The sequence below is a fragment of the Amaranthus tricolor genome, chromosome 6 (assembly GCF_026212465.1).
Source record: "Amaranthus tricolor cultivar Red isolate AtriRed21 chromosome 6, ASM2621246v1, whole genome shotgun sequence".
In the NCBI taxonomy this organism is placed as follows: domain Eukaryota; kingdom Viridiplantae; phylum Streptophyta; class Magnoliopsida; order Caryophyllales; family Amaranthaceae; genus Amaranthus; species Amaranthus tricolor.
This window is the reverse complement of record NC_080052.1, coordinates 5428571-5440673: the sequence shown is the minus strand read 5'-3', so window position 1 is coordinate 5440673 and position 12103 is coordinate 5428571. Positions and strand designations below refer to the sequence as shown.

Below are 12103 nucleotides of genomic sequence, written 5' to 3'. Positions count from 1 at the left end.
TACCACGCCCAAGAATTGTCCCCGTACAATGAAGTAAACAAGAACGTACAATGAAGCTCTTTTGTTAGCTGACTAACAGATAATAATTTATGAGAGAGACTGGGAATCAACAAGCAATTTTTAACACTAAGAGACGAAGAAACATCTGATTATGTTTAGCCCTTTATGGGGAACCCAAAACAGTAATCCCTCACTTTGAAGCTAACTTACTTCCTAAAGTAAATATGATGCTTGATACATTAGATGATGGTTTATGCTTTTATAAGAATTATGCAACTGCTTGTGGCTTTGAAGTTAGACGTTTTGGGGAGAAAAAGTCTAATGGTGTTATTATGATCAAGTATTGCATTTGTAATAGACAAGGGCAAAGAACTATGAGATCTAATACTACGAGAAAACGTTTACATTCTCGTGTGAATTGTCCTGCTATAATTCATTTTCGTAGGACTAAAGACGAAAAATATGTTGTTTTTAAGTTTGTAGAAGGTCATAACCATGGTTTTGCATCTCTTACTACTAGATTGCATATTAAAGGTTTATCTGACATGCACATTGGAAAAAAAAGGTTTATTTTTAATAATTTAAAGTTGAATCAAGGTCCCACTAGTTCATTTAGATGTGGAAAGAGCAAGTAGGTAGCTACATGAGCGTTGGTTCATCCCTAGATGATTTTAAGAATTTTTATAGGGATTTAAAAGGGTATATTAATGATGTTGATTGTCAAATTTTTATTGAAATGTTTCTTAGGAAAAAAAAATTACCTTAGCTTTTTCTTTTACTTTGATGTTGATGATTCCAAATCACTATGCTTGGCACTATGGGCTGATGGTACATGTAGAGGCAATTATGCTATTTTTGTGACTTTGTATCTATAGATGCTACATATAGCACTAATAAGTATAATTTAGTATTTGTGCCATTTATGGGTGTAGATAATCATAAGCGGTGTGTTACATTTGCCATTGGTTTAATTAGCATGGAGGATGTTGCGTCATATTCGTGGCTTTTTCAGACTTTTTTGAATGCTATGGGGGGGGGGGGGGGAACAATCGTATTCTATCATCACTGATCAAGACCCTGCTGTTAAGATTACTTTGCCGACAGTTTTTCCAAAGTCTGTTCATAAATTTTGTGTATGGCACATGATGAAAAAGTTCAAGGATAAAGTGTCTGTTGAATTGCGTAGTAATGAAAACTTTCTAAAACATATTACTTTTTGGTGTACGATAAGGACAACGAGCCACAAAAATTTGAATGTGAGTGGTCAAAATTGCTATTTGATTATAAGGACCATAAGTTGGATGAAAATATTTGGTTGTCAACTATGTATAATATCAGGGAAATGTGGGTTCCTACTTATTTTAAATCTATTTATATGGGTGATTTGTTTAGGACTACATCAAGGACAGAAAATGAGAATAACTTTTTTTTTTTTTTTTGTAAATAAATTTCTCACTTTAGTCGAACTCCAAATGCGATTTCAAAGTGCAATGGATGCCCAACGTCATAAATTGAAAATACTCGAAAGTAAGGATAAGTTGTTTACTCCATCACTTAAGACACCATTAATGTTGGAAAAACATGCTGCTTCTATATATAGTCTTGCTGCTTTTTATGATTTTCAAGCTGAAATTTGCGCTGCTTGTTTTGAATGTGGGTTGGACGAACATCATGTTGATAATGGTAAAGATTATTTTTCAGTGATTTATTTGGGTAACAAAAAGGGTTTTAATGTTGTCTTTGATCCAAAAACACTTGAGGTGAATTGCTCATGTAAGATATTTAAATGTGTTGGAATTTTATGTAGGCATTCTCTTTGGGATTTAAATGCTAAGGGTGTTAATAAATTATCTGAGTAACACGTTTTGAGTAGGTGGACTAAGCTTGCTTTAAAAACTCCTCTATATGATGTTAATGGAGTTAAATTAATTGATTCTATTATTATATGATCCAAAAAAAAGGATATTAGGGGATGTTTAGAACGAAGTTCATCGTTGTGTTGGTTTGGCTGAAAGTAGTATAGATGATCTTCAAGATTTATTGGATAAATTAAAAGTTTATTCAAGTGAACTTCTAGAAAAGAAAAACAGTTTAGTGGAACAAACAAAAGATCAAGATTTTGAGGATTTCGTTAGTTGTAAAGCACCCGAAGTTATTAGCATCCAAAATCCAAAAGTATCTTCAAATAAGGGTACCAGAAAGGAAAGCGATACTAATGAGAAAGAGGCTCATAGGTTTATAATTCCGAAGCATTGTAAAACATGTGGAAAGATAGCCGCTCATAATAGTCATACATGCCCGGACAAGAACAAAAAGTAAGTCCTTCTTGTATTTTTAAACTTGTTTCTTAGCAAAGTTTATTATTATTTTTATTTATATTATTCAACTCCCTTTTATGAAATGATACAAGCAGAAAAAGGACTACAAGATCAAGCACGTCATGATTTTTAGGGTATTTTATTATTTTTTTGGTAAGCTTTTTCATTTATTAATTAAATTATTTTGATAACCTCAATATTTTTTGTATTCAATTAAAATTTGTTCTTTTGAACTTTGATTAGGTACACTTAATCAACATTTTGTGTTGCTGTTGAAGAAGAAGATGTTACTACAGACTACAAGATCAAAAATGATTAGAATGTAATTTTGGTGCTTGTTAAAATTGTTGTTTTTATGATTGGAGCTAACATTGATTAGAAATGTAATTGGAGCTAACTTTTGTATTTCTACTCATAATTATGAATACTCATTGATATTACTATGGATAACATTTCGAAAATGTAATTGAACATCATGGTTTATTTTCAGTATGAATATTATGAAATATTTATGTAATCTAATGAATGATGAATGAAGTGTAAGCAAACACTACTACTAATAAATCTCTAAGAATCATATATAAGATGCATAAATGATACTTTTTTTAAGTTAAATGTTGCTAAACTTCATAAAACAATTATTCTTGTTTAGCATATACTGTTTTCTAACTACATCCTTTCAATAACATCCCAAAAAGTAACTAAGTCATGACGAAAGTATCACCCACAACGTATTTAATATGACATAAATTGAATGAAACACTAAGAATAAAATATAAGATGCATTAATGATACCTTTTGCAACTAATATGTTGTTAAAACTTATAAAACAGTTACTTGTGTACCATATACTGTTTTCAAATACATAATTTCTAAGTATCATCCAAAAGTAACTAAGTCATTCGAAAAACCATCTTTGAAAACTACATCATAAAAAAAGTATTACCCAAATGAGTTTTTTAAACACAACATTTCAAATTCTTTAATTCATCAATTCATCTTCTTTTTCTATTTATCAACATTCACTTTCATCTTCGCTTTCCCAACATTAATATTTTCAAATTCTTCTAACCCTAAATCAAATGATGGAAACTCAATGTTAGAAACTCTTGTCCTAACATCCATGAGTTTGTCAACTACATCATCAATTTCCTTCCAAACATTAAGGTTAGAAGGCCATTGTAAAATAGTTGGCGATAGAGAGTCTTTCCGCTTTTTCTGCCCAATTGAGGTTGTGGCTTGAATAGCCATTCATTTCAGTCTCTTGAAGTTGTTCATATGATATTGATAACAATATCCATATTCCTCTTCATTTTCGTTAATTCCTCAACAATTTCTTGATAAAAAGTAACATTAAATAGTCAGAAAGAAACAATAAATTCTAGGTTAGTAACATAAAACTGTTAAAAAGGTAACATTAAATGGTTTGACAGAAACAAATGAACTTAAAATTGTTTGCAACAATGAACTTTAACCAGTAAAAATGAAAACTGTTATAATAGTAACAATAATTATAAGACAGAACATTAAACTTAAATCAGTAAAAATGAACTTAAAAATGTTTGCAACAAGTAACTTGAAACTCTTAGAACGAAACATTAAAAGTCTTAAAAGTCTTAAGTATAACAGTGCTAGTAAATTAAAAGTAAACTCACATCTTTTGATTCATTATGCATCTCGTCATCGCTAAGCATCTTGTACCCTTGGGGCAAATGGATAGACAAATACTCTTGTTGTAGTACATTTCGTTGTTGAAATTGAATAATGTTCCTCTCCATCTTCTTTGAAATGATTGGGTATGTAGTTGAATCAAACTCCTCAAGGCCCATAGATCTTGCTTTCAATTCAAATTTAGCTCTCTCTTTCAACAGATCATAGGTCCAGTGTCGTACTAAAGGTAATTCTTTTGAGGGCTAAACTCCCCTCATACTAAACGTATGATAAAATGCTAATTCCAAAATAGAAACGCAAACAGGAATGTATTTCAATTCCTTATTTTGTACCCTTTTCACATTTTCCCTAAGCTTTTTTAACACCCAACAACACCAATCCAAAGATCCTATTTCATCAACATCATCCAAAGGCTTAACTAAGCTTCAATCTACTTGCTTGTGAGGAGTGGGGGCCAAATAGGTAACCATGACATACATAAGAAAGAACCGTTTAAATCAAGTCCGCCATCCCTTAAATTAGTCACAATCTTATCAAACAATTTTTGGGAAGTTATTTCCCTACTTTGATAACCATCTAGTTTCTTCCCCCATTGATTAACCAAATAAGAATCTGGATTATTCTTCCGTTGCCTACTAGTTTTAATAACAGGGTTTGATTCATTGATTGGCAAACCAAAAATGTCACATATATCAAACGCTGTTATTGTAAATTTGGTGGTTTCATTCACAATAAAGACGCTTGTTTCAGTGTCGTATTGTTTGATGAACCAAGGCACAATACCGTGAAAGCTTTTCAACAAATTAACATGCAATAAACCATCAAACCCAATTTCTTTCAAATCTTCTTTTTGTTTGAAGGACATCATATCACCTAAAAGCATAAGTCCCTCCCCCCCCCCCCCGAATTTGAAAGCAAATGAAAGGATTCTTTTCGCCTGCCACATAAGAAATTTTAAAAATATGTTACTAACAACCAAAATTAATTAAAAAGCAACATAATTATCATCGATAGCAACTCCTTTACAAGATCTATACATAAAGCTGCACTACACAACAAAATAAAATAATTAAAAATAACAGTTTCTGATCACTCACTCTTCTGGTTTAACAAAAACAGACGTCGATGCAACATCCTTCTTCGAATTACACTTTACCAATTGCGTATTTTTGCCAACAATAGTTTTTTGAGAAGCAAAACTTAATTGCAAAGCATGACTTCTTGTCAACCTAGAAGTTGATTGACTTTGAAAATCTGCAAAGAAAAATAATTTCTTTTAAAGCAAGCAAAAAAAAAAAAATTATAAGTTAAAGTTCTTAAAAAGTAAACTTGTTGACTGTTTTCCTATCCTTCTATTGACAATTTTCATCTTTGTTTCAATTTCTATAATAGAAAAAAGAAAATTTTAATTACAATAACACTCAATGAAAAAACAACAAGAAAACAATTAAAAGTACAAGAAACACACAAAAAATTTATAGGGACACATTTTAGAAAATACATTTTTCTTCCTCCTCACTGTCATCAATTTGTGATTCAGATTCACTTTCAATATCATTTACCGATTTACTTTCACTTGAACTTGTGCTAGTGAAAATCTCTGAAGACACAAGCTTTGATACTTTTTTGATAGTTTTCAATCATTATGCAGCACATCAAAAACAATAAATTGTAGGAAAGTAACACAAATTCATATTAAATAGTATATAAAATTAAAACAATAACTTTTATACCATTACCTGCCTCCTTTCTATTTTTTTCTTTTGTTGTTAACGTAGAACCTCGTCTACCTTCACTTGCAAGATTTGCTATCACTATACATACAAGTATATAGTTTCATGTTATAGTGTACAAATAACATCTAAAAAATTTAAAAACATCTTAGACTTGGATACCTTGTTCAGGTACAACTTCTTCGGCCTCTTGAATTTCCTCATCAGTATTACCTTTTTCATCTGTAGATATTTTTAATATGTTAATCAAATAAATGGAATAATTTATAATATAAAATTAAATAATAATAATAATAATAATAATAATAATAATAATAATAATAATAATAATAATAATAATAATAATAATAAAAATAATAATAATAATAATAATAATAATAATAATAATAATATATAATTTGCATACCTTCTTCATCTTGCTCAATTTCTTCATGTCCGATAGTTACTGAATCATATTCAGCAATGGAATCCTCTTCTACATGCTCTTCAACATTAAATTTATTTACAGTAACAACTTTTAACCATAGTTAAAAAAATATTTAAAAAGTAACATGAATTTCACACAATGCAAAGCAAAACCAATAAAAAAAAACTACATTACATTATGCACCTTTGCTTGTCGGTTGGGCTGTTTGTGCAGCCTCAACTGCATATATAAAAATTTATAACTTATAATTATGATAAAAAAAATAACTAAATATATAATTATTTAATTAATTTAAATTTGCATACCTTCTTTGGATTGATCATCTTCAGTTTCATCATTATCTAATTTGGATTCATAATCAGATTTGGCATCATCATCATATCTAGCATCATCTTGAATTTCGCCTTCAATTTGACAGTGGTTATAAATTTTGACAGTAGTTATAAATTTGGACAGTAGTTCAAAGCAACATGAATATCACAAAAAGCAAAGCAAAAACAATAAAAAACCACATTAAATTATCCACGTTCATCTTGGTTTTTGCCTTCAATACATATATATATATATATATATATATATATATATATATATATATATATATATATATATATATATATATATATATATATATATATATATATATATATATAAATATATATATATATATATATATATATATAAATATATAAATATATATATATATATATATATATATATATATATATATATATATAAATATATATATATGTATATATATATATATATATATATATATATATATATATATATATATATATATATATATATATATATATATATTTATATATATATATATATGTATATGTATATATATATATATGTATATGTATATATATATATATATATATGTATATGTATATATATATGTATATATATTTATATATATATATGTATATATATATATATATATATATATATATATATATATATATATATATATATATATATGTATATATATATATATATATATATATATATATATATATATATATATATATACATATATTTACATATATATATATATATATATATATATATATATATATATATACATATATTTACATATATATATATATATATATATATATATATATATATATATATATATATATATATATATATATATTTACATATATATATATATATATATATATATATATATATATATATATATATATAAAATATAAACTACATTCCAAAAACAAAAAATTATATATATAAAACCAAATAAATTGAACTATTATATGTTGGTTATGATGACAATAAGGTTGACAAATTAGCTAAGTAATTTTAGAAAATTTTGAGAGAAGTGTTGGTGACAGTGAGTGATGAAAACGAAGGTACTAACGCAGTTTAAAGTTTCAAGAGTAAGGTAGTTTTAAACTTCCTCGGAATCTTAAACGTTTTTCGCAATTTTTTTAATTGTATCTTTTATGAAATTCGGGCCAACCTAATTTAGACCATCTTTTTAAAAATTATCACAAGTAATAGTTGGTGTGTCGTCATTGTTCTTTTTTCCTTTTTCACTTTATAACTCCATATCAAGCATTCATAACTTAAAAAAGAAAAAGACTTTACTATTTTGGATATTGATTACTAAAATTAAAAAAAAAACTGAACAAAAATGTAATACAATTTATAAGTACATAAAAAAATTTTATAAAAATATCTTAAGTTATGTTAAAATTAAATTCGTATCCCAAAAGAAAGGAGAGAACAACAATGAGTTGATAGCTAATAATAGAGAACCATAAAAGTTTGGAGGATTCAAAAATCAAGAAATAATAAGTGGATTATTTATACATATTATAAAGAGGTGATCATTGATGTTTTATGAATAGGTAAAAATAAATAATGTGAGAGATGATATGTGTAGTTAAAAGGTTGTCGTGAAAAGTGATAAAAGAAAGGAGGAACAAAAAATACAATTAAAAGGATTTGATCCTTATGTTAATTAAAATTCCTACCTTAAATGAAAACTTTAAGAGGTTATACTTATGGAAAATAATATGAGAGTAACAAACAAAAAGAGTAGGAGAATGGGCACAATGATTTATGAGTTATCTTGGATATCTTATCCTCACCAAAAGTTTATTTATAATGATTCAATAGTACAATATAAATAATCCTCCCTATCTTGATAACAAGCTCTCATATGATAATACTAATCACAAAGTAAGAAACTCTTTTGGTAAATATCCTAGCTTTCTCTTCAAACTAGCTCTCTCAACAATATTGTGTTCTTTTTGATGATTGTTTCTATAAATGATGTATCCTTTTATAAAGAAGGAATACATCATTTTAGAATCCCTCCTTAACTTACCATTAATACACAATTAACATCACACTATTATCATTAAAATTAACATAACATTAAACAAGAACTAAGCATCCTTTCAATGCCAAACGTTCGAAAAACTGACCAGAAACGGGATCCAAAGTGGGTGCTTGAATGAGCCCATGACCTGCTCGAATGAGCAGCCCTATTGTAGGCTTCTGTCATGTTTTCTCGCGTTAGCTCAAGCGACCAACCTGCTTCCTATGCCTTGCCTGGTTCATGGCATGGTTCCTCACTCTTGAGTGAAGCCTTAAACGCCCTACATCGATCACCTTATTGATCGTTTCAAACCTTAATTCACTACAACTCGACATTTTGTCAAAGTCCTTCTCCAATGTACAATCTAGGCACTAACAATCTCCCCCCCAGGTCCAATAACACTGTCCCTATCTTCTAATGTCACCTTCTTTGATTCACACACAACACCATCGTCACTTTTATGGCATACGCTACCACTTCAAACTTGTAACTCACACAAATGCTCTTACTCTTTTTTCTCTTCATGAGTACAAGACTCCCTTTAATGACTTTTAAGGTCCCTCCACTAGCCTTAAAAGTGCAACCCTTAGACGACTCTAATCTAACTAATAAAATAAGGTTCCTTTAAAACATAGGTACATACCTTACATCACCAAGTCTTCTCTTGACACCTCCATATGTCTCAATAACAACCTCTCCAATACCTTCTACATCACGATCTCATCATTTGGTAAAGTAACAAGGCCTTCATCACACATTTTAAGCTTAGAAAATGTTTTCTTCTCACAATATATGTCTCAATAACAACCTCTCCAATACTCTTCTTTTCTTCCCCCTCTCTTCTCACCATGAACCTATCATTCTCTCTCAACACCATCAATGCTTAATCAAGAGTAATAGAGCCCCTACCTATAAGCAATGTTTGGACTATATTTTTATAGTCCTTGGGAAGTGAAGCCAAAAGGAGTAAGACTTGCTCCTCATCCGTCAACCTTTCATCGACATTCAACAATTGGCAGACCAACCTGTTGAATGTGTTAATGTGGTCTTGCATTGTTGTATCTTAATCCTTCATGAGTTGATACAACACTCAACTCAAGAAAAGCTTATTTTTAAGGGATTCAAAAGTTTACATGGTTTGAAGTATCTCCAACAACCCAGAGGGATCGGTGTCCTTCAAGTAGTGATACTTGATTTTGGGTGCAATGACAAGTCGTATTGCGCTTATCGCTTTCTTCTTCAACGTTGCCCATCTTCCCTCCTCAATATTATTTGGCTTCTCCTTTTGAAGTGCATCATTGATGCCTATTTGCACCAAATAATCCTTCACGCAATTTTTTCATATAGAAAAGTTGATTCTCCCATCAAACAATGGAAGATAGATCTTCCACCTCCCCCCTCTTTACGTATTTTTTTTCCCACACTATAACCTCGCTTTTCCTAACCTAGCTATTTGCCCATGATGCACTCCTCGCTCTGATAACAATTGGAATGAAAGCCTCAAGAGGTATTACTAATGAAAAACAAGATGAGAATAACAAACATAAACAGTAGGAGAATTAACACCATAATTTATGAAGCATCTTAGATTCCTCCCGCTCAAAAAAAGTTTATTTATAATGATTCAACAATACAATATATATAATCATCTATCTTGAGAACAAGCTCTCAAGATCATAATATTGATAACAAAGTAAGAAATCTCTTTTGGTTAACACCTTAGCTCTCACTTCAAATTAGTCCTCTCAACAATATTATGTTTACTGTGGTGATTGTTTCTGTGAATGATGTATCCTTTATAGAGAAGGAATACATCATTCAGAACCCCTCCTTAACTCACAATTAACAGTAAAATTAACATAGCCTTAAATAGGAATTAAGCACCCTTTTAATGCCAAATGTTCCAAAAACTAACCAGAAAAGGGATCCAAAGCAGGTGATTGAACGAGCCCCTAACGTGCTCGATCGAGCAGCCTGCTTACAGACATTATGGACTCTTCAAACGAGCACTATATCTGCTCGAAATGTTAAGCTTTTGCTAAATTTGCGTTATTATTATCCATCATAACGACTTTTTTTCAAAAAAACGTCTCGATCAACCTTAAAGAACACTTTTTCGAAAATTTGTTCGAAATCAGTACTTGATTTAACAAAAATTTAACATTTTGTCTACCGTATGAAGAATTGAAATCTAAGGGTCACCATGCGGAATAAAAAAAATGTTCGTGCACCACATGGAAAAGTTGAAAACTTAGGGTTGCCACATGAAATTTCCATTATTTTAATATAATTTTTAAATATGAGATCCTTTAGTTTTGAGCTCTTATGCGATTGGACACACAACGCTTTTTCAAAACCGTCTATGCTCATTAATTTCTTCAATTTCTCGCAAAAATCTTAACTTAAAACAATAATGATTACGAAGATAAAAATTATTAGAGGTATTCAAACAGAACTGATGACGCAAAATTAATCTGACCTTGTAACTGAACCCGATTTGACATGACTTTAAAAATGATTTACAATTATGTATAAAACAGTCATCATCATCATACCCAATATCCCACTTGAAAGTAGGGTATGAATAAGAAAAGATGACGAACAATCCATACCGTACTCTCTTCACAGGGATATAAGATTTAAGAAATGGACATGCTTTAGTTTCTATTGCTTAGAAGAATAGAAAACACTAGTTCATGTTTTAATTAAAACTGGATAAATGAAATAATTTAAGATTTTACGTATAAAACTTGAGTTGTAATAGATACTATCATACTAAGTAATGATATCTTTTTATCTTTTGGACTTAAAAAGACTAGTTTATAAATCCTACTATTAGGTATCAAAACTCATGTCCATTGGTCTACCCTTCTCAAATTTGGAACGTATCGCCCACTTTTTTCTCTTTTTATTTTTTATTTTAGTAAAGATAATTTAAGATTAACAATAACCTTACTTTTACAGTTTTACTCAAAGTTTTCAATTATTTTTTAGTTAAGTTCTACTTACACTACAACAAATTTAACTTTTCGTAATATTAGATTTAGTGGCATTAAAAAAATGTCACTAATTTATATTTTTAGTATAATAATTATTGATTTTTATTTTAAGCTCAACTATAAATTGATTTATTGCCACTTATTTGGCCTTTAGTGGCATATGTAATTGATATAATAGTCTATAGTGACATTTATGAGAAATAAAACTAGATCCTATGTCGCGAAAAAACTTTCGTATGATTTTTTATTATGCTTCTAAAGGTTTAATAAATGTCACTAAATCTACTGTATATATACTATTAGAAATTTGAAGTAGTTACGTTTAAATTAAATGTCGTTAAATATATTAGACTAAATGCAAATTATGTTGTAGTGTCATCTGATTCATTCAATTCAATTTTTTTTATCGTTTCTTAAATATTGTCACATTTGATATTGTATCGTTACTTTTTTTGTGGAAATTGCGAAAAATCCCTCTAACTCATTTTTCCAATGAATACCTCCACAACACTCTTTAAAAAACTTTGGACGAATGAATCTAACACGCAAACAACAAATTGAGGTAATTTCTAAACGAATCTTTGACGCCTCTTCCTCAC

At 29.1% G+C, this 12103-nt stretch overlaps 1 protein-coding gene across 1 annotated transcript; it reads right to left on the bottom strand.

Annotated features, from left to right (window-relative positions):
* Positions 1–4974: 4974 nt before the first annotated feature.
* On the bottom strand, positions 4975–8840 carry LOC130815066 (protein gar2-like). Its single transcript, XM_057681402.1, has 10 exons — positions 8721–8840; positions 8597–8606; positions 6455–6553; positions 6333–6368; positions 6129–6236; positions 5885–5944; positions 5729–5803; positions 5491–5610; positions 5087–5243; positions 4975–5032 (listed from the first exon to the last, which is right to left on the bottom strand). Exons 1-10 carry the CDS (start codon positions 8838–8840, stop codon positions 4975–4977), a joined length of 843 nt encoding a protein of 280 aa, XP_057537385.1.
* Positions 8841–12103: the final 3263 nt, after the last annotated feature.

Excerpts from the sequence above, each read along its gene's own strand:
- LOC130815066 (XM_057681402.1), bottom strand. The coding sequence starts at position 8,840 with ATGTCGAGTTGTAGTGAATTAAGGTTTGAAACGATCAATAAGGTGATC. Across the intron at positions 5,804-5,884 it reads AGAAGTTGTACCTGAACAAG|TGATAGCAAATCTTGCAAGT; the intron begins GTATCCAAGTCT and ends TTGTATGTATAG. Across the intron at positions 5,244-5,490 it reads CAGTGAGGAGGAAGAAAAAT|ATTTTCAAAGTCAATCAACT; the intron begins GTATTTTCTAAA and ends TTTTCTTTGCAG.